The following is a 23,847-nucleotide window of genomic DNA, read 5'->3' as shown; positions in this document are numbered from 1 at the left end:
GCCAGCATTGCAAAAATTGTTCTCTCCTGTTGCAGAAGACATTTAGTAAGATTTACATACTTTCATATTGGAGTGGTGACACGATGTTCAAACCTAGAAGACTCCGTGAACTAGAAGAGAAATCCATATTTTACAAAAAAAAACTTAATTTCCCACAGATTGCTTGTGTCTGTTGGGGAAAGAGGAAGGCCAAAAAAGCATTACAAGACTCAGTAAGAATGTTCATCCCACTAAAGGGAAAACAAAGCCAATGATGAAGCAACACATTCAGCCACTCTACAAGTTACCAGATCTGAAATTTACTGCACTTGAATGCAGAGAACTTCAATAGCTGCAGGCTTGTTTCTAATAACAAATGGTGAAAATGCACTTTCAATTATGCACATAATTACATGAAAGTCACAGAAACTGTACCTGTGAGAATTGACTGGTCTACCCTTAGAGTTGTAGATTTGATAGAAGTAATTCTTATATCAGCAGGAACCTTGTCTCCAACTACAAAGAAATGAGAAGACAAAGTCAGAATTTTGCTGTTTGAGACATGACTGACCAAGTGTCCCTTCCCTCCATCAGCCAGAAAAATGACTTTCCAGTAACTGCACAGATGACTGAGATCACCAGCAGCTTATTGCTGCTTTTGTGACTTGCAATACTCCCACTTTCTGAGTATCCAATACACCTTGGCAATTTAGACTTGCCCCTACCTAACCTCCAAGAAAGAAGCTGTAAATCACTGAATTGTTTTTTTAACCACATAGCCACTTGAAAGCAAAGGGAAAACATTCTCAAGAGCAAGATATCAATTTCAGGAGACATATTTATAAACAATCAAAACCCGTAGCTAAGGTGAATCGAGTTCCCTTTTCAGAACAACGAGTCCTGCAGAGTCTTTTAGCTGTTTTCTCTATGCCCAAAGTGAGTCCTCTGCTCTCCAAAGATCACATTATCCACATCTATTTATTTAGAAAACTAAAAGAAGTTGTATTTTCCTTTTCTTTGGCACCAATTGTGAGAATAACGTGCTTCTGCAAATATGCTCTTGTAATGCAACACTTTGAATTCTGCCAGATGTTTTAGAGTTGGAAGTTAACCTCAGATCAACACAGTAGCTTTATTTTCCAGTAATGCTGCTCTATTAAATAACCACAATCCATATCCCAGTTACAATTTTCACAGATCTCTGTTGTGTTTATCTTGTCATGCACATTTCTACTTTGCAAAAGAGAATACAGAAGAAAAAAAAATAACCCACAAACAACAAAACATCCATTAACAAGTGCTTGAGACACCCAGGCAGATGATAAAAGTTAACACCACAATCCTAAAAATGGCAGAGTGATAAATCCAGTTGTCAGTTGAGCTCCAGCATCCCTAACACCTCAACATTATCTTCTCCCTTCCTACGTCCTCTTACCCAGCTTTTCTCAGTTTTTAAGAAAAAAACTAAAGTTCTACCATTTTGTGACTACTGCAAATAAATGGCTTCATGCAAATTAACTTGCTAAAGCATATTAATGAGGCACATTTCTGATTCACATGGAGGGGTTCTACATTCTGCATGTCAATATTCCTAATTAACACATGATTGAACACTCCTAATGTAATTTAACACCGCAAGCATTCAAGTGTCAGCTATTTTATTATAAAATAATGCAAAGAAATAAAGAAGGGAGAATAACTAACAAAAGACAATTGATCCTTTCAGTAGGTAGAATCTGTGTCCCCGCAGTGAAATTAAAATAAGCTGCAATTCCTGCAGGAACTGCTTATGCAATCAGCAGCAATAATGCACATTAAGAAATAATATCACAAAAAGCTCTACAGTGGTGACACAGCCTTGTCTCATCCAACCCCTCACACCCTGGAGTGGAAAACTGTGGAACAAAACCCTGAAGAGGAGAATGAAGTGCTACTTCAAACGTTAGGAAAACTTGCACCATGTGACTTCCTGTAAATTCAGAGTAACTCCAACCACTAAAACCAGCACACGTTTGTATAGTTTTGCCTGTGTGTCTTTGTGAGCATGTACATGAAGGGACAAAAATCCAGCTACAAATGTGTCATTATACCATGTGAATACTAATTTAAGCCACAATGCCCTTGAGCAGCAAGAGAAAATAGCCTTAGACAAACGGTGACCTAGGCCAAAAAAGGCAAAACGATTCCATTTGCTCTCCTGGTGTCCTGAGGAGGGTTATTTGCAGACACACAGTAGCAGCTGTTTGCAGATATGGCTGGACAGGCCAAGCCCTCAGAGCAATGTGCTGAGAGCTCTGGCAACCTGCACAAACATCTGCAGAGCACTGCAGAACTACAGGCAGCCACAGCCACCACGTCTGGCAACACTGGTGGAGATGCAGAACATAAAAAGGAGCTGTTAAAAAAACAATCTTAACAGTAAAGTTCACAAGTCTAACATACTTCTGAACTTCTCCAAGTTGGTCAAACTTAATATTCACAAGATTTAAAATACTTGGAGTGACCCCACTAACAGACTGTTGATACTAACATCAGTATTTCCATGAAAACTACTACTGTTGTTATCAATTGCCTGAATCACCAGAACTGAAATGTTAAATTTAGTATGACAGTGCAGCTTCATAAATTTATCTCAACAATTTAAGATAAGACACATTATCCACTCGCCCTCTCTGACTGGGAAGGCTGTAGTAAAATATTCAAGGCATTTCCAATAGGCAGGAAAGCTGTATGTCAGGGTCAATTACAGAAACATTTTAAACAGCTCTTTGCAAAATAACAACTACTATGAGACTAAGTCATTTACAGTCTTTAATATACTTTCAAGAGCACAAGTGAAACTGAATATAAATAGGAAGCTATCCTATGACAGAGATGAACCACAGGAAATTTTCAGTGAGCAGTGTACTACAGATCTCATCTACAAAGAGAAGGCTCTTTTAACACATACTTTAAAACAGGAAAAAAATGGGAGGTTGTTGTTGTTTTTTGGGAGGCTTTTTAAAATTCATGTAATTCAGTCCACAGAACCAATGGAAGTAATACCCAAGGCTTGAGAGAAATGAGAAAGTGATTATGTGTTTGTGTTGCTCAGCACAGAGCTGCTACAGTAAACAATATAATTCCATAGTCTGACATCTAAAATAAAAAAATCAGTTGCAGAAGTATTTTCATCCATTATTTCAACCCAAGTTTTTAATCCTAAATAGTCCCTTGATTTCCACAACAGCTCTGAAGAAATAAAATAAGCTGCTTTCCAAAGTGCCCAGGTATGTGCTCTGAAACATAATGTAGCCAAATACATAACTACTGATTAAAACAGCCCCACCAGCTACAGCACTGACTGCTGTCTGGAGGAGTGAGAAGGGTTTGGTTTGAACCATTACAGCTTTACCCACAGAATCCTTTTATTCCCACACAGAATTTTAGAACTTTCATGCTGAGCTTCAGCACACAATAAATGAATCTGTGTAAGAACAACTTGGTCGTGACAAGGGGTTAAGAAAGATAAACATCCATTTTATTTAACTGTGCATGAGTCGACACTGAAACAGACAATTTACAATTTCTACTCCTTGGCAGAAACTTTGTTGCAATATGAATTTAAAGTTTATGTCAGTTGCTTTTTCACTGTAAACAGGGATAACTTAGTACTTTCAGATACTGGGTTCTTCAGCCATCTAACCAGCAATGCTACTTTTCAAAGCTCCCACTGATTACACCCAACACTCCAGCCTTTCTTCTCAAGCTCCCAGCCCTGCTCCCAGGGCTGTGGCAGTGTTATGGGTCAAGTTCCCTCCATGTGGACAATCACTGACAGAGATATTTGATTTTTACACAGTCCAACCCTGCTTCTCCACAGACTTGTCCCAAATTGACTTCAAGTACAGAATGTACTATTAAGCAACCCGAGTCCCAATTTTATCCTTGGCACTGGCCAAGTCCTACAGTGAAGTTATCAACTCATTACCTGGGTGTTTCATTTGAGCACTGATATCCCTTTTAATACTTCACCAGTTTCCAGCATAGCAATAAAATTAAATATTTCATTTCAGAATTCTGTCAGTCAATTGTTTGAGGCACTCCCTGGGAGACCTCTACAGCTAAAATACAATATTAATTTTGCAGGCTATGGCAATCTGTGCTTCAAGCAGCCCAGGAAGATGGGCAGAATTGATGGGATGTATATTCTATGAAAAATGAAGGTGGAGGGAACATAACTATTAAAGCTGAGTGGATTTCAGTCCCTTGTATTTTTAGTTACTTCTGGGTACTAACAAAGAACCTTAGACTACAACAAAACCATACTCCTCTTTCAAGTCTCAAATTATTAGACCAGATCTAAATATAGTCTATTGGGATCCATATTCCAGATTTTCTTGTCAAAACTGCTGGTGGCAGAGGGCTCAGGAAGCAATTAACTGTACCCCAAAAGCCAGTATGCTATAGAACAGTCCTCAGAACAAAACTGAGGCTTGAAATGTGTACTTTGAACACCAATATCAGCTCTGTTAACTCTGGCCCCTCACACCCCTGCAGACTTGCTCAGGTTTACAGGCAGGTACATTATAAAAAATTTTGCTTCTTTTTTATGTTAATGTGTTATAATTCCTCTTCTATGCAAAGAAAGCGATCTGTTTGCAGCAAGTCCCTTTTCGTGATCACAGCAAATCAAAGATAATCTCCCTGTAGATATCAGAGGAGCTGTTCATATACAACACGTACCTCACACTTTATTTGTGTTTATCATTAACTAAAGCCAGTGTCACCCTGGATCTGCTATCAGTACACTGAAGTTTGGAACTGGACTTTTGTAATAAAGATTATCAGGACAGCTCCAATTATTCTATAGTTCCTGAAACTGAGTAAAGCATCCCCAAACCAATGCCAAAACCCACCAAATCTTAAGAATTGAAACAAATAGATTTAAAATAACACATAAGGGATGCTACACGCTTCAATCAACAGAACTGAGAATTTTCTGAGTGTTGAATTGAGTATTTCTGGGGACAATAATATTTAAAGCTCACACCTGAACAGAATGGTTTGCTTTTATTTACAGGTAGAGCTGCTCCAGCAGAACTGTTTTTTTTATTAAACTTCCTTGACACAAGCTCAGCTTAGCTCCTCTTCCCCCCTTGTAGAGAGACAATCCCATCTTCTTATTGTGCTTGATTTCCTTAGACCATCAGAAACGTAATTTTTCTTCCACAGTAACAGATTTTAAGTAATTAACACTTCCTGAACAGGGCATAATAAAATGGTACCAAAAATCAGCAGCTCTACGAAACAGGAACATAATTGAGTCCATCTATGCTTTCATACAAGGCCAAGAATGTCAAAGTGCCAAAATTAGAAGAGAGATTATGAACCAAATTTTAAGTCTGAGTTTCCACTCCAAACCAGGAAGGTAAAATTTATTTTCCATCGAGACAGAGTACACCAGCAAAAGTCCAACAGTTGTAACCATAGCAGTAAAACAGTACTTGCTTTAACTAACAAGGTGACAGAACAATACATTTAAATTCATTCTTTGCATTAGACAATGTGCATGAAACAGCCTCTATCATTCACTTTCTGCATTCTGGGTAGACAGAAAATATCCCCACAGCTTAGTGTGCAGTGCATGCAAGGTGTGAGTATCCTAACCCAGGAACTGTTCAAGGTAGAGGTTAAAGAAAATTTAAACAACACATAGATATTGCTTTCTTATAAAGGGAAGCCAAAAGGACAGAAGAAGCCTTACTTTCTGGGAGCAAAGTATTTCCAAGTCAAAACTGAGGGTTGAGAGACATGGACATACTGTGTTAAACAGTACATAAGACTCAAGTTTTTCTTAAACTTCTTTTTTTTCATTCTCTAAAAACAGACTTGTCATTCTCTCTGAAGAGGGCACCAGAACATTAGATAAGATGTGCTGATGGACAGGGACCCTGCTTCCAAGTCTGCACTCATTTCTAAACCACATTTGTCTAGTTTTAGCTTTTAATTAGTGGATCTATTTATACCACTGCCTACTAGATGGAAAACTCTTGTGATCAGCCTACAAAAATATCTAATAGCAGAAAGAATGCACTGGTAAGTTAAGCTTCAACTTAAGCCAGGTCAGGTAGAGAACAACAACTTCTGCACACCAAAGCTGAAGTCCTGTTTCCAAGTTATGCTGCATTTGGGTAACAGAAGGACCAAAAGTCAGAATTCTGGAAGTGTGGCAAAGTTTCAAGTGCAAATTTTCTTTAGGCTTAAAAAAACCCCAAAAAAACCCACAAAAAAGAGCTTCCTTTGCCAGGCTAATACAGCAGTAACTGAACATTATCTTGATGTCCAAGCTTTTTGTTCAGTACTATTTGTCCTTACAATAAAACCCACTCAGTATCAGCTCTGTCAGAATATCAGGTATGTTCTCAATTTTCAAGCAGCTATATCAGAATCAGTTTTGCTATTTTTACCAAACAGTTTGGTAACTCTGAAGGAAAATGCTACAAGAATTGGGGTAGACATTGGAAATGTATTTTGCAATGTTCCAATGTGTGTTAAAAGTGACACAGTTTTAGGCCATGCTCAGAGCTGAACCTCACATAACTCCAGACTCAGTGAAGTATGGAATGGAGTTTGGACTGTATCTGGTTATCCCCAAGCTGCCTCTCATGGGTTGGCCAAAATGTTCACTGAAGCTCACAGACTTATGCACTACTCGTACATGTATTTATTAACCACTGATCTTATTTTTCTCTCTTTTCTGGCTCAAAAGTAGTACTTCAGGAAAAAAAAAAAAAAGCAAAATATATGCTTTAAAACACAGACCCAACAGTTTGCACCTGGTAAGGAAATACCCACAACATTTGCAGCAAATTCTTTTTCCCCACCAAAAGAAGCTCTCAGCAGTTTGCTTCAGGACAGCCTCCAGCAGTTCTCTGTTCTGGGTTTAAGCTTTCCCCCATCCTTTTCCTTATCTTTTCAAATCTCAAGATTTTCCCAGAAAAAGTAAACCTGCATCTCTAGAACAGAGTCTGAAAATCAAATCCTAGTTGTTAGAAAAGTAACACAGGCACAAGGACCCAGATGTCTGGGAGTAAGAGCTGCAACATCCATGTTTTCAGTGGTACCACCCAAGAGAATCTGGAGCTCTTCACAACCACGTGGGAGTGACACAACCCACATCAAGAATCTTCTTTCCTGACTTTCTTCATCCCAAAATTAAACTTGATTATAAGGCATCCAAAAGTCTTGAAGTGCTCTGCAGTTGGAATAAAAACCTTCAAAGAAGTTCTTGCCTACTCTGTGCCAGGTATAAAACTAAATTTTCTGGAATATACACTAATTTAAAAGGCAACAGCTTCTGGCAACTCTGTGTATATTTTTAACATGTTGAGTACTTACAGATACAGAAGGAGATGACAAGCACCATCCTTCAGAAATTCAGGAAAAAGAGGAACTACTGTGGCTGCACTTTGGTCATTTACTAACTGCGACTCTTCAACTTTCTTTTATTAAATTACACAAACTCAGATACAGTGTATTTGCTCCAGAAAATTTTAGACCAGAAAATACAGTGGAAGTGAACAAAGATCATTTCTGCTCCCAAATGTGCTTCTATTAAAAAAATACATTATTTACAACCAGTTTATCCCAATTTTTCAGGCTAACTTCATACAAAACTTGTAAGAAGTAGGGCCATGCTATTCTAAATTTCTCTTTCAAATATCACTTTAACCCAGCAAACAAAAAACTAAATCAAAGTGTATCTAATCTATTAAGATAGCCCCTGGTTACAGATTTAGAGTGTACCCTGCAATTAACTCCAGCTTCTACAACAATATGATAATCCATTTAAAGGCAGGCAAACTGAAAAGCCATGTGAGGACAGCATCTGGATGTCTGTCACTTCATCAGTTCTAAGATTCTGTAGCTTAGTAACCATCACACACTACAGCTCAAGCAAATTTAAGGCACATTTTCTAAATCTGTGACCCTAAAATCCCTAAGAGCTCCTGTTCATTGTACAGGACCTTTTCCACCATCTCTGCTGAAGTAAACATGGAGGAAAGTCCTTTAACAAAATGCAGTTAAGAAATTAATATCTGCATGTATCAATAGCAACCTAACAATTCCTACAATGAAGTCATCTCTGTGTCAGACCCACACACAGCTATTTCAAATTAGCAAAGCTGTTACAGCATTAAATACAACTATTTGGCAAGGGACGACTTGTAGAAATTTGTTCACTCTTACTTATCAGCACAAGGGAGAAACCAATCACCTGGTTGTTTATGCCACAGGGTTGAAGGAGATTTGCCTGGACACACAAATGTCATTGGCACTTGGCCAGGAATTCCAGAGCCAGATATGTATCCCAGCATGAAGGGCTCTGTCACTTCCCTACATGGCCATATTTTGCAAACAACATGTCAAAGGCCATCATAGTCCTGCTGCACTTGAGGCACAGCCATGCACAGAGTCTCTCTCACCTCCGAGTCTTGACACCAGTGCTGGGACATGATGCATTTATTTGGCTCTTCTCTACTTGCTCTGTGGCTTTTCTCAGTTAAATTACAATTAAAACTCATCATTGTCTAGCTACAAGAATTTATTATTTCAATGTCAGAAGATGTGTTACAGTGAAGCACTGATTTCTCCATTAAACATCCACATGACTTATAATCAACTGCAGCTTCAAGTGAACGTAATTTAAGTGTATTGTTTGATCCACAAATTTAAGTGAGTATTTTACCCAGAAAAGTTTCTACAATCCAGCAACAAGCCAGACCACCTATCTTAAAGGACAATCATAAAACTTGGATATTTTTGGGGTTTCTACATGAGCATACTGGCTTAAGCTTGCCCTTATCTTAAAAAAAGATAAATTCTACATAGGCTGAGCTATCATTGTTCTACAAGCAGATATTAATAATGCAATAGTAACCCTATGATAAAGAGGACACTATGCTAGTTAAAGGCAGTCTGGTGTTACAGGCACATTGGTTATTCCCAGTTTGTTTCTCTCCCTCAGACATAGGCTTTTTAAACAGAGTAATTGATTTTATTGGTACTGACAATATACAGCAGGTAAGTAAAAGCCCACACATCCCCCAGGTGTTCTCATACAGAATAAAGGCAAAGCTAAATTTGAAGATAAAAACACAATCTGTGCCCTTCTGAAATGGCAATGACTCAAGGAGAAAGTGTTCTGTGCTCTGTATACATGCCAGAGCACCAAAATCCAGCATTTCTCCTCAGTGATACACCAAACCAGTGCAAAACACACAGTCATCAAGTCCCAGTTCTACCAACTCTGCTTTAAAGTACCAAAAAACACAACCCCAGTGTATTCCCATGACGAAAACTCCTTCCAAAACCACCATTCCATTGCTGACATTTAAAAACAGGATAAGGATTTGACCCAGCCATCTACTGTAGTCTGTAACTGATAGAATTCTGTTTGCCTCAAAAGGACAAGTCAAACGCAGCAGAAACAACCCCCCTTGCAGAGCACACAGCTCTGGCCATGCAGAGCAGGAGCAGTGAGGCAGAGCACAGTCACTGACAAGGCATCACAGTGCACCCTTCATTTCACTATCACCACTTTGGATTTGGACTTGTAGCTGAACCATCCTGTGCACAAAACAAGGGCTTGAGACAGAAAGTTTCTCAAGGAATGAAAGCTGGGCAGGCAGCCAGCACCAACTTCATTCTGAGTGCACACTCTCTTTGCCTGCTAATTAAAACAGGAGGATAGTCGAGTTTAAGGGTATATATTTATCTCCTCTTGAGACAGCTACCACCTCTAAAATCAAAGTGACACAAGTGCAAAGTAAGTTTGATGTACACCCTGCATTATTCCCAAAGGAAAAATCACTCAGTTAACAGTCGATAATGACCTACAAAATCTGAACATGTAACACTCCTGACACTCAGCAAGAGCCACCTAGTTTTATCTGGGAAGGAACAGTCAAGTCCAGTTCAGAGAAAATTTATTACTATGGCATTATCACCAAAATTATGGAGTTTTAGCTAGAAGTATATAACCATTCTATTTTTGCACTCCTTCCAGACAAAGACACAGCTTTTAGAGCAAAACTAAGATATTACAAAGCTCTAGGCAAAAGTCCAGGCTTTTAAGACTGGCACTTCAAAAGCCTACCCAGGAGAAACAGGGCGCACTACTCTGCATAGCTTATGTATCTGAGATCTATACAGCAAATTGTCAGAAGAAGCAATAAATAATTGTGGAAGATGAGAAAAAAGTGAAGTCACATGCCAGTCACACTTGCTGAGAGGACAGAAGACATTTGTGAAGAGAAGTTCAAAGGCACTGCTACTACAAGCCCAAGAGCTGGAGAAACACATTCAGATGAAATAACAGACTGTGACAAAAAAAAAAAAAATCTCTGTGCTCCCAAACCCAAGGAAACTGCAGACATTTTAACACCAGGAACAAATATCTATTTTGTGACAGAAAAGCAGACAAACTTTCAGACACTCTTAAACCAGACACTAGAAAACAAAATTTTAAATTTGTGACAAGTGTTAAAACCACAATTCCAATTAAGATGCCTTCACTTTCAGACCTACCAATTAAACTAAGTGGCAATTTGAAGAACAATCCCCTCCGTACAAATGCACATTTAAGGTAATTACAGATGAACAGGAGCAAGATGGTTCTTAAGAGAAGCATCTGCTTATGAGTGTTTGAAAACTCCCCCCAGGGCCTCAAATCACTAAGACAAAGCCCCACAACAATTTTACATTAATATGCTAATGCCTGTATGCACCACATAAGTGGGTCTTACCTGCCACTTCCACGATATCACCTGGGACAATGTCTCTTGCTTTAATCCTCTGGACACTTTTTCGGTCCTGTCGATACACTTTGCCCATCTCTGGCTCATATTCTTTAAGAGCCTCAATAGCATTTTCAGCATTTCTTTCCTAAAAGACAGCAAAAATATGTAATTTTGAAAGCCTCAAGGAAAATAAGCCTGTCAGATCCAATTTTCCAAAAGCATTATCATATGAATGCTACCAACTCAGCTCAGCTATATTTCTTCATACAGAACATTTTGTCCCCTCCCCTTAGGAGATTGCTGACTGGAAATTATTAGTGTAATTCAGGTGTTTTTGGGCCTTCAGAACACAGAAATTATTTATTTCAACGCTGCAGCATTATCCATCAGGAATCTCCACTGTGTTGTTGCAAGGAGGCCACACAAAGAGTTCCATGTCACATATGGATGCTTTTTGACATTAAAAAAAGCACTAATCACAATTAAGATTTGTGGATGTAGGTGTTGGCTGTACTTGGACTGGAGCAGCTTACACTCAGCCTGGAGTGGACCAGCACTGTTGAATTTCATTTACTGACACAAATCAAGGATCAAGTTATGATGAAGCCAACTTATTATCAACTTTATTTCAGTAAATCAAGTCATGCTGAAGTGAAATTAAAGCATACACTAGAAACTTCCCCAGGATCTCCAAACAATTTCCAAACTCTGATTAATCCCCACACAGCAAAACCTTTTGATTTCCACCAACACATCAGCTTTCCTATCTCAGCTGCAGCCCTCTCACTGAGCTCTAGCAGAGATTGGTATCAGTATTGTGATGCCACCTGGATAAAGAACAACTGCAGAAACCAGCAGCTTATCAGTGCTCCTTCTCCAGCTCTTGGAGAAAGAACTTATTTTCCATTTCCCTGCCTATTGACAAGAACAAACGTCACTTAGCCCTGATAATTATAGATAATGGTAGAGTGCACAGAGTTTTTAGAACATCTGCCCTTCAAATATACATCAGCCTTTCCTGATAATAAAAAATTCCTCCTTGCATGTCAAAGCAGAAACAAAACCATCAGAAATTCAAAAGTTGAGGAACTCGCTAGTTCCTTGTAAAAGTGCAGCTGAAAATTACTGTTACCAAAACTACCTTAAGGAAGTAACATTTACATGGCACAACTTAGGGTCTGGCAGGGCAGACAGCAGCAGCACAGAGCCATAAAACTACAAGTAATATCAGCCCCATATTCCACCAGGTGACTTAATTCTGCTCCTCCGCACTAGAACACAAACAGTGCTTTTCTGTGGACTACGTGTCACTGTGAGGCAAAACCTTAAAGTCCCACAAAATTAAGGTTACTTCAACAGAACTTTTTCTTCAAAAAGGAGAAATAAAAATTCAATGTGAATTTTGGCCAGGTAGCCAAGAAGGCCAATGGCACAAGGCTTGGAGCAGAAATAGTGCAGCCACTAAGATCAGAGCTCAGGGGATGGGCACTGCTGAGGTATCTCCAGTTCTGGGGGCAGTTTTGGGCCCCTCTTGACAAGGACATGGAGGGGCTGGAACATGACCATGGAAGGAAACAGAGCTGGGGAAGGATCTGGAGCACCAGGAGCACCTGAGAGAGCTGGGGGGGAACTCAGCCTGGAGAAAAGGAGACTCAGGGGGGGACCTTGTCACTGTTTAGAAAAGCAACAGAACAAGAATAAACATTCAAGTTGCACCAGGAGAAATTCAGAATGGGTATTCGCAGCAATTTCTTCACAGAAATGGTTGTCAAGCATCTAAAACAGGCTGCTCAGGAAAGTGGATGAATCACCATGCCTGCAGGTATCTAAAATGTACATGTGGCCCTCAGGGACACGGTTTCATGGTGGCCTTGGCAGCGCTGGGTTAATAGTGTGACTTGATGATTTTAAAGATCTCCTCCACCCTCAACAATTCCATGATTCAGCTCATGCAGCCAACTCAGAGTGCTAGACTGAGTCTTTTTGCTGCAGTTTGCCTGAAGTTATGGTAGCCAGACTACCCTGCAGGCACTGGAGCGCTGGCAGGTGCTCCTGGGGAAAGGTGCACGTGAGAGGAAAGGCTGAGGGGGCAGAGCTGTGACTCAGTGCTCACATCTGGTACCTGTAGGAACAGATACATTCATGGGTGGAGACTGTGTACTGTGGCTGATTTTCCATGCCCATTAGATCAAGGGAATGACTCACTGCATCTGGGCAGTAACTCTCTTTCACAATGAAGTTCCATCTATATAATATACATAGAGGTATTCTTTGCATACTGCGACATCAGAAAAAAACCCTGATTATTTCCTACAACAGGGGAACAGCTACACAAGAAAAATCCTCAAACTGCACAAACAGCTTTAGCTTCCATGCTTAAAATTAGTACCTGCAGAACTGCAACTCAAGAGTTTTAAGTTAAACATTAACTCTTGCACAATTACTTTATGCAGACTTGAATATAAAATGTCATTTAAGGGGGCAGTGCTGTCACCCCTTGACCAACATTATCTCTTCCCTGCAATCCTGCTCCAGCAGGGTGGGCAGCAAGCTGAGTACTGCTAAAAACTGAATTTTGAGGTACACTCTTCAGCCAGCTCACTTGGGATAGCACAAAGCAGAGCACAGGAACGGGCAGCAATGCCACTCAAGGCCACTTCTTCCAGCAGGCAGGGTCCTCTCTAATATGTTGTAATCTATTAACAAGACTCCTCCTCTTAATTGTTGTTATTTTGACCAGTTTGATGTTTTTTAAAGCATGAAGCCTCATGCACTAAGAGAGCAAGTAATTATACCAAGCTAGCACCCTCCCTTACAAAAAATCCCAACCAAACCAACCAATCATACAAAGAACTTACCATAAAAACCCAAAAACATTTTTTATATGCAGGAAAAAAAACCTCTAACAAAACATCCACTGTCTAAAGTGATCAAATTAGCAAAGTGAAGTGATGTGAACATTTTTGTTTTGGCATCTCATGAAGTGTGATTTTATGTTATGGTACTACTGTCTATATGATTTATAAAAAGGCATCAAATTAATGTCACAGCTGACAGTGTATGAAAAGTTTTATGGTATTTAAATGTTTTCTTTAGAAACTTGTGCCTTTTGACGGACTTTAAATGTACACTTAATAGGTACTATAGTAATTGAATAGGGAGAATTAATACTGTATTAATAATTTACTAAAACACAACAGTTGTCTCAAGAGGAAACAGAAAAGAAACAAGATTACAAGTGCTCCATCCTTTGTTCCTTAGTCAGGAAAAAACCCAAGCAAACCACTCCAATTGTTCTTAGCTTTGCAAGGCCTGATTTATTGCCTGAATTCAGGGCTTTACTCTGGCCTGTCTCGTTCATGTGCTCAGCAGTGTGTGGCCAAACACACTGATGGGCATTTTGCCTTTCTGGCAACACTTCTGAAGCTTTCATTTTACCTTTAAGTCAACACTTTCTGTTGAGAAGCTTTATGGTTTGCTGACTCTCAGGAATCTGAAGTTAGCATTACATCCTACTTGCTTTGTAAGAACACCCAACACTACAGGGTACAGTGCTTCTTCCTAAAACATAAAACCCCAAAACATTTGTGATTTGATGCTGTAAAACTCTGCGTACCTGCCACACTCCCACAATTGCATTGGCTACTAATATGAGTAAAATTACAAAAGGTTCTACAAATGCTGTGATTGTTTCTTCACCTTCTTCAAACCAGGCCAGGACCTGCAAGAGAAACACAATGATTTAAATTCCTGATTTACACAGACACCTTGCAAACTTTATGCCTGTTAAGTCTCAGCTGCTTAGACTTCAGCAGTTTTGGAAACCCCTCAGTCTACCAAGTCTGTAGCTTTGTAATTCATGAATGAGTTGGCAAAACACAATGGAAAAGGAGAAAGAATCTTTACTAAAGCAGTACAAAGTTCACTTTAGAGGCTGCTCTTCTTTTAAAGGAATAAGCTATTTATCTGGGAAACAATTGCTACTGTTGCTTCAGAAGTGAAAGCAGAAGTTGTGACAATCGTTATGACAATGAAAAAAACTACTTAATTACTGTATAAAACAGGACATAGATTAGTTTGACTGCCTAAAATGCTAAAAACTTGCCAGAATCTGAATTTTAAGCAAGTTAATTGCCTTTACCAGTAACTTAGCCACACAAATGGAAACAGCTTTACAAGTTTTCCGTGAGCAGGTACAAAAACCAATCTACTTATTTAAACACAAGTGGTGTCATATTGAAGCATCCAGGTGAATGGTATAGTTATATCTGAAGCTGGATTGTAAACCCAGTAGCTGATAAAACTCAAAATTGGATTTTAAAAGATAAATCAAACTTGAGGACTTGCATATAAGGCTCCACACAGATTTTGTTTTAATTAATTTCTTTTAAAAGTGCACTCCAGCGTTAGGTTTCTGTCATTCATTTGAATTGAACGTGTTAGGGTCTCTGCAGAGTGCTGGAGTCACTGATGAAAAGTCAAGTTAACATGACCAGAGAGGAAGAGCATTTTCGTCTACATGTTGAGCAACAGGAAGCCTGGAAAGTGACAGTAAATAGGAACAACGTGTTGAGATAATTAGGGCTGGTAGTCAGGCAACAGCCCTCTGAATCACTAGAAGACTGCAGCGAGCAAACTGTTACTAAAGCAAGCCCATGATTCCACCAACATGCTGCTCCGAGCTATTGCTCAATTGTGAGACACTCCAGGATGTCAAAAGGAAGGAGCAGCAGCATGAAAGCCTCAAGCAGAAAACAGACTGTCAAGCAAATCCAAGGCAACAAGAAATTTTTATTACAAAGGGATAAACCTGTAAGATGCGGGTTGTGATTAAAACGACTGCAACATTCCAACTGGTAACACAACACTTCGAGGGTCTGTGTAATCCCCCTGCAGAACAGATTTAGTTGGGATCTCTCCAATCCCTGGAACAGCTCCTGCTCTGTGGGGACAGTGGGACAGGCCCTGCTGTCCCTGCTCAGCCCACACACATCCCTGTGTCATGGGCAGCCTCCCCTCTGCACCAGAGCTGCTGCTGCCCGTGGAGCTACAGCAGAGGCCAAGGGGCATTTCCAGATCTCTCTGTACACAAGGTCACACGCTGCCATCAGAATCTCTTTCCTCCCTCCCGTTCTTTATTGGAATTCTGTAGAGCCCACTTTGCTTCCAAACAAAGCAAATAAATTCAATTATGTCGTGATGTGCTTATCTGAGCAGGCACCTACAAAGTTAACTGGAATAAAACATCTGCTTTACACAACGTTAAACCAGAATATTTTCTGATTTAAGACCATGTGTGTTGTAAAATAACATTGAGAAAGGCCACAACTTCCAGATGTAAGGAAAAGGAGCTACAAGGACAGCAAGATCCAAGTATGTCAAGGAGACCCAAAATTAAGTTTTCAAAATTAAGTTTTCAAGGATCCTTTCTTTCAATAAGCCATTATTTCAAAAAGAGTAGATGAACTCAAATTGGAGATCCTGAGAGTATAAAGCCTGAAGGTTTAAATCTTCACTGCTGGCTTTTTTGGTGAAACTATCAATCTGTGACAAGACTAAAGTGAACTATCTTGTTAACCCTGGAAGCCAGCAATACACATTTCTCGCTCCAGAAGTTTCTACACAATTATTATCACTGGAACAATCCAAGCTCTAGTTCTAGAACAATTTAGTAAACACAGACATAAAATAACCCAATACATTGCAACTTCTTGTTTTTGCTATAGCAGACTACAGCTATATTAACACTTCACTTAGGATATTTGTGATACACAACACATTCTGTAACAGACACCATTTATTATTTGATAGCAGCCTGAAGTAAAAAAACAAAACAAAGGCAAGAAAAACAAAGAGGAAGTAGAACAAGCAATAACAAATATTTAGCTCTGCATTTTCAGTAACAATAGACCATATGTCAAAGCCTGGTAAAGACTAGACAATTTTTGTCCAAGTCACCGAGTCCTTGTCAGAAAGTTTTCCACTAGCACACTTTTAAGACTCTAGAGAGTTTTACAGTGAGAGATCTCCTTTTTTATTTCCAATTTCTACTCAGAAGGGCCCCACCATGTTTCAGCCTAATCACTTAAAACTTACATGTAGAATAGCTTCACTTCCAGGTCATTGATCTCCAATGCTCTGGTCAGGCACTACTGTCAATAGGTAAAGTCACCATGTATTTTAAGAAAGAGTAGGAAGAATAAGAAAAGAGTAAGATAATTGCTTAAGAGAAATGCAAGCCTAAAAATATAAGGGAAATAATAGCAAGACATGAAAGCCCCTTATCAACAGCTAACACAAGCAACTTAAAGGACAACTTTAATTCAGCATATCTGCTTCAGGGCTGCCAGAGCTATGGCTTGCAGAGCCTATTTTAAACAAAGCCTAATGGGGTGGACCTGCAAAACTCTGAGGCAAAAGATACACAATGACAGGCAAACAGCACTTTTATTTGTAAAAAGGGGACAGAGGTACAATGCCAAAGTCAGCCAGCAATGAGGTGAGCGCTGATGGAAGCGGCTGAAACAGCACAAGTGCCCTTGCAGCTTTTTCCATTTCTACAAGTGAAGGATCTCTATTGTCAGGGAAGTTATGGAGACAAGTTACCTCAGATGACTATGCATCATTAAGTAATAACAATTGAATTGGAGACTGGGAGTTTGGAGACAGAATTGTGTTGCCCAGCAGGCTGGACCCGCTCACCACTAACAGAGGAAAAGCAAATACTTTGTTGTCAGCAACCAAACAGGGATTTTTGTTTGGTTTTCATTTTGACAATGGAAACGTATCAACTGAGTATCAACTCCTGCTCAGAAACTCCTCTTTCAGTGATTTCTCCTTTCAGTACAAGTTAATTTAAAAGTAAGCAGATGCAAAACTATTTCAGTAGTCCTGTTCCATCCATGTCAGTTATACTGAACACCAGGTAACATTAAAGAAAAACCTCCCAATTTTAGTTTCATAATTCAGGAGAGAATTTTGTCTGCTACACAAAGAGGTCAGAGGAAAAAATCTCAAATACAAACCAACCTCTTGACCACATGTATAAGCGCAAAATTAAGAATTTTACTGAGTTCACAGATTGTAAGCACCCATCAATGTCATGCTGTATTTCTGAAAATAAATATATTATTATAGCAATAAGAGGAAAAAAAGATACCTGTCACCCACAGTTTAATTTTTGCAACATAAAATGGAATCACATTGACTTCTCACATTTTTATCACCCCTACCCTCATGCTAATGAGCCATCTAAGTTTAGCTAAAAGCATGTCAGTGTCACGTTCTTCAGCAACCCTTATCTTGTGCCACACACTCACTGCTGCTGACCTTAACAGGTAGCTTTTGGGGTGATTTCAGGGCAAAGCCTGCAATACTGCTACTGACACATCCTACTTCTCCAAGGGGACCTTTGCTCACCTTTTACCACAAGCTAGGTTGTACTCATGCTAATTCACAGGCTAGTACAATCTCTTGGCTAAAGCACAGCGTATTGTTTTAATCTAAACACAGATATCTAACACTATTGGAAAACATTGTCAGGACATTCACTTCTAAGTCAGCTTAGGAATTAAAGGAATAACCGAGGGGAGGGAATGCTCTTAGGATGCTGTACAAATACTTCAAGTTTTGGTAGTTTATAGCCTACGCTGCACCTTGTAGGAGGAAATCCACTGTGTGATGCAGAGTTAAGACTGCAGAGTTCAGCACACACCACTGCTTAAAGCAGCCACACTTCACCAAGGAATTATTCCACATGAGATGCAGTTCACATTTTGCAACCTGTCAAAATCATTTATACTGCAAAGCAAGCTGCTCTTTTCAGTAAACACTGTAGATGTGAGCACATGCTACACAAGTATCAAGAATTAAAAGCCATGAATACACTCCACAGGTTCATTTCTGCAGAGGCTTCACAGATCCAACAAAAGACCAAGACAAGTCTATGCAGAGATACATTTACTCACCATCAGAAATTATTTATACTGTTTCTCTTCAAAAGCCATACTTAAGGCTTTGACTAACCAGGCACATCCCTTGGAGCAGTTCTGACCTGGAATGTAGGACACAGGATCCACAGCCCACAAACACGCAGCATCTGACCTCGGCAATCAGCCTGGCTGACACAGATTGAGCTGCTGCTCTGAGGTATTTCACTGACACGTACCTGACAGGCAGTGTGGGAGCAGAGGGCACAAAAGGCACTCTGAACACAAGATTTTGTTCTACATCAGAGGGGATGTTTCTGCACAAAACCCAGTGCAGGTTACAGATGTGTGTTGCTGCGCAGGCAGCTCTAATGGCAAGAAACTAATATGATTTATGATTGTAACACAACCACCATAAAAACTCCCTCAACACCGGAAAACCAAAATTATCTATATACTTCGAGATCCTCTCTCTCATACCTCAATCTTAATTTTTCTAAACTGACAATGTGCAGCTGGTCAAGAACACCAGAACTTAGGTGATGTAATTACATCCTATTTTTGCAGTAATGCAATCCTTGTATCAACATATCCAGTGGTGCTTTACAGCTACTACAAAAGTCTGTATTATGCTTTCATCAAGAAAAAGTGTTAAAACCCAAGAAAAACAGATAACATGATCACCGTCTGAGCAAAGAAAACACCAGAAACAAACACAAAGGGGAAGAATTTTTAAAGTACCAAAATTATAATATATCTAGAGGGGTTTTACTTTTCACCAGAGAAACATCCTTACTTCTAACATCAATTTAGTGTGCCTCTGTAGCTCCAAAATAGAAGGCAGAAAAGGCAGGGCAGTAGCCCAAGGTCATGTACCATATCAGCTGAACAGAAGCAGAAAACCCAGATCTATCCCACAGTCCATTAGACTACAGTCTCTTCTTAATTAGATAGAAAAATTAACCATACTGAAAAAAGCAACTGAATTCAGCTACTAATCAAGTTTTCCAAGAGGACTTAGCAGTGCATGTTCTATGACCTCTGTCAGTCTGGTCTCATACTTACTCAGACTCAGTAATCAAAGCTTGAGTTTGGGAAATCAGATTTTTCACTTACTTGTTTGTAATAAAAACAACTAATTTACTTTGGCATGGAAAGCTAACAAACTTCTGTGCTGTCATTTGTCTCATGAGATGACAGAAACACTCCTAACTTTTCAGGAACAAAAAGACATCCCCTTCTCACCCTCTGTGCGGAAAAGGGGAAAAAAGAAAAAAAAGCTTTTCAATGACTGTTTATTCAATTTTCAATAGCCAGCCTGATTTCCTCTCCAGGAAACAGAGGAGTGAGAGAAGCACATCTGCCTCCATGGTCAGGTCTGATGTCACTGAGGCACTGCTCAGCTGGTACTGGTGAATTACAGAAAGCCAGAGCCCTCTGGAAGGTGTCGGTGTGGGGAGAGCAGATCCCAGCACAGCACAAACTGCAGCACCAGGGCAACCCTTCCCCCACCACACAACAGCTCCAGAGCACATTCTCCTCTGCCCATCCTAATTAGCTTGCCCTTAGCTAAAGAGTCACCACAATTTCCACTCCCCCCAAGAGCTGCAGCATTTACTTTTTTTCAAGTAGTTAATTACAACTCCAGGGCAAAGTCTACTGTAAACTTTTACTCCCTACCTAAACAATTTAAAATTCTGCAAGCTTTTGTTTCTGTTGTCCAGCCTTCACCTTCCTTCTCTGAGTCTTCATTTTCCAGTTTTTCAGCAAGCACATACCATTTAGACATAATGTGATTGCCTAATCATGCTTTTTTTTTAGGAAAAAAAAAGTTAAAAATGTTCTTGTTCTTTTAGTCCTGCATGCAAAGCAAGATGTCCATTTAATGACTTGACTATCCAAAGGTCAGTTACCAAATTTGGTCAACAATGGTGCCATCACAGCCGTCAACATTCTTGTCACTGTCAAAAGCAACAACTGTCACCTTGCTATTATCAGAAAGGGAAGGCAACTGGAATATTCGCCATGTAGATTCTATTTACAGTTTGCCTTGCATCCAAAAACATCTTCCAACGATTATACATCGAGCTTGATAAAGATTAACCCAAAGGCAAGAAGAATGTCCAGTTAAACGCTTACTTACTCAAGGTTAGTTTTAAAAGCCAACAGCAGCATTGGGAAATCCCACCTCAAAGAAGCACACTGGATTGAATGAGAAGCACTTTTTAAAATACCTGTCTGGTGTAGTTATGTACTTATGACTCATGCAATGAAAGACTCCCCAGAATTTTTGTTGGCCAGCACACAGAAACCTCGTCACAAGGAACTAGTTTAAGAGACAGCAATCTTGCATCTATCCAGCAAAAAAGAATAAATTCAGTATGTACAGGTCATATACACTGGAATATGTCTCTCTGCCATACAGAGCCCTAGGAAAAAAAAAAAAAGAAACAAATCATACTTACAAAAGATATGCAAGCGGCCAGCAACAAAATTCTAACAAGTAAGTCTTCAAATTGTTCAATCACAAGCTCGAGTAAGGTTTTTCCTGCAATATGTAACAAAGCCATTGAGTCACGCACATTTACAGAAATAAATTATCAACAAGAATTAGCAGAAGATTTCATAATCATACTCACCTTCCTCTGCCGGCAGCTCTGTCAGTGGAAGATTTTTCCAGGAAGCATGTGAAAGAAAAGAAATCATCGAAGAAACACATTAGAGAATTATCAGGCATCCACACCAGATATTCCTAAATTGCACGCTCAGCTGGGTTGGATTTGACAGACACACTGAAATCCCCACTAAGGCTGCTCTTTTCACCAGAGGGTGTGAATGGGCCTGAGAGTTTTGTATTTTAAGACACATAAAGGTTCGCAGGAAGGTGCCAAGGGTCATAATTCAGCCAAGTCATCACTCCAGCCAGCTGTGGGACTTCTACTGCTCCTGCACACAAAGGGTCAAAGGCTCAAAACGCTCTTCAAATGCTTTCTGACAAAGCTTTTCCTCCACATTCACTTCAAAAAAAAAAAAAAAAAAATTCAGATTCTTTCCTCCATTTTAAGGGTATGTCCTTATTTCTGCTCTCCCCTTTATGTTCCTGCAACTAGATTTAGTAACCCAAGAGTCATAAAAGCAGTGTTAAAGCTAAAAAACCACCTCCACCGTGTCATCTTCTCATAGATTTTCATCTTTACACAACGGCAAGGGAGTTCAGAAGGGACTAGGACAGCCAAGAAGTGAGGATTATAAAAAATCGACTGATTTTGGTGTCCCGACTGGAGAGACTATAAATTAAGGGGCTGAAAGGCGCTAAAAAGCTGGGGAAAATGAAGGTCAAGGCGGGGGGGGTGGGGGAAAAAGAAAAAATAAAAAAAGGCAAATCCTAAACGCCAAAGCGCTTCATTTCAGAATGGAAGAAGGTTTCCCACCGTTACGGTGAAAGGGAACGGGGGTGACACCCTCCTCCCCAGAGCAGCCCTGCGAGCTCGGGATTGAAAGAAACCCACGAGGTGGAGTTCGAGTCAGCCATCTTCTCTCCCTCGCTCCTATTCCGGGTCCTGGAAGAGATGCCGGCTTCGCCAGTGCACACGCGTTAGGCCTCGCACAGGGCCCCGGCAGGGATGAGGGAGAGCAGAGAGGGTGGGGAAGGGAGCAGAGGGGGAACAGGGCGAGCGCCGGCGGCAGCATCCCCGCGGCGGGGCCGCCTCACCTACCGTTGGAGCCCCATTTCTCCTTCAGCTTCTTCACTTGCTCGAGGCTGAGCCCGGTGCTCTCGTTGACGCCGAAATAAGCCAAAACTTCCTCCACAGTCTTTGTGTGCGCGTTCTCCATGGCTGGGGCAGGGAGCAGCAAATGGTGCCGTGCCTCGCCTCTTCCTCCTCCCTCTCCTCCTCCTCAGCGGCGGGGGCGGCGGCGAGACCCCTCCTCAGCCCTCACCACCCCCGTGCTATCACCATACACCCTCTCCCGCAGCACAGGAGCCCGAGCACACCTCTCTCTTTGCGGAGGAGGCCGGGAGGGGCAGGAAACAAATAAAAAAAAAAAAAAAAAAAAGGGAAAGCTGCCCTTAAAAAAAAAAAAAAAATTAAAAATAAAGCCCCCACCCCCCTCCCACCCCTCACGCCTCCGAGGGAGCCGAGCCGCCTCTCCGGCAGGGACGTCGGGCGGGGAGAGCGCGGGCCCCCGGAGCCGCGGTCGCCTCGGCGGGTCCCTGCGGGGATGGGCCGCGTCCAGGTGGCCGAGCGGCCTCTCCGCTCGCCTCAGCGGCTCCGAGCCGCCCCCGGTAACGGAGGGCGATAACAGCGCGGGGGAGAAAAAGCCGCAGCTGCCCCGCTGCCCGCGAAGGGTCAGGATCGCCCCCTTCCTTCCTTCTCTAGCAGCTCGCTCCCCCCCGGCCGGCCCAGGCCGCTGCTGCCGTCACGGCTCGGGCTCCCTCGCGCCGGCCGCTGCCTCCGCTCGCTCCGTTCGCACAGCGGCGGCGGCGGCTCTAATGTAACTCGGGGGCCGCCCGGCGCTCTCTCGCCGCCGCGGCATGTGGACGCCGCTCATTGGCGGGCCGGGGCGCGGGGCGGGCGGGCTGGCGGCCCCGCCCGCGGGGCGGAGGCGATGGCTGCGGCGCTGCCCCTGCGCAGCGCGGTCCCGCTGCCGCCCGTGCTCCAGCCGCGGGCTCGGCGGCGGCCGCGCCTCACGGCGCGGTGGAGCCGCTCCCGCTGCGCATGGGGACAGCCCCCCCCAGTTGCGGTGGCCGCTTTCCCGCCGCTGCTGCCCCGGCGGGAACCGCCCCTGTGCCGGCCCCAGCCCGCCGTGAGGGGGACGGGGCGGCCTGAGGGGAGCTGCCCGCCATTGGGGTCTTGGCGCGGAGCTGCAGCGCGACAGGAGCGCCAGCCGGGCTGTGAGCACTGCCCTCACCCTGTGGTGATAGCAGCCTCATCCAGTGCGGGGGTGAGTGTGGGGTTGGCCCCCGCCTCAGGAGCATCATCCGGTCAAAGGGTGACTGAGGCCGGCGCGCTGTGGCGCGACAGGAGCATCATCCGGTCAGAGTGTGAGGGTGAGACTCCCTGAGGAAGGCCGTGAATTCTCCCTCTCTGGAGACATTCCAAACCCACCTGGCCGCGTTCCTGTGTCACCTTGCCTTGGCAGAGGGTTGGACTGAG

At 41.8% G+C, this 23,847-nt stretch overlaps 1 protein-coding gene across 3 annotated transcripts in view; it reads right to left on the bottom strand.

Moving 5' to 3' along the window:
* ATP2A2 (ATPase sarcoplasmic/endoplasmic reticulum Ca2+ transporting 2) overlaps positions 1–22,764 on the bottom strand; it is a 42,278-nt gene extending 19,514 nt beyond the window's left edge. For 2 of the 3 annotated variants that reach the window (XR_002465638.2, XM_021532727.3), the window contains exons 1-6: positions 22,408–22,763; positions 21,331–21,348; positions 21,157–21,239; positions 14,380–14,484; positions 10,770–10,908; positions 415–495 (exon numbers count right to left, since the gene is read on the bottom strand). Coding sequence is in view for 2 of the 3 variants with exons in the window: in XM_021532727.3 (XP_021388402.1) it covers positions 415–495; positions 10,770–10,908; positions 14,380–14,484; positions 21,157–21,239; positions 21,331–21,348; positions 22,408–22,525 (544 nt within the window). In the remaining variant the exon portion in view is untranslated. Of the gene's footprint in view, positions 1–414; positions 496–10,769; positions 10,909–14,379; positions 14,485–21,156; positions 21,240–21,330; positions 21,349–22,407 lie in introns of all 3 variants that reach the window. The other variant, XM_021532729.2, reaches the window with a different exon arrangement.
* Positions 22,765–23,847: the final 1,083 nt, after the last annotated feature.

This window comes from Lonchura striata, chromosome 18, assembly GCF_046129695.1.
Source record: "Lonchura striata isolate bLonStr1 chromosome 18, bLonStr1.mat, whole genome shotgun sequence".
Taxonomy (NCBI): domain Eukaryota; kingdom Metazoa; phylum Chordata; class Aves; order Passeriformes; family Estrildidae; genus Lonchura; species Lonchura striata.
This window is presented reverse-complemented; position numbering and strand designations above follow the sequence as displayed.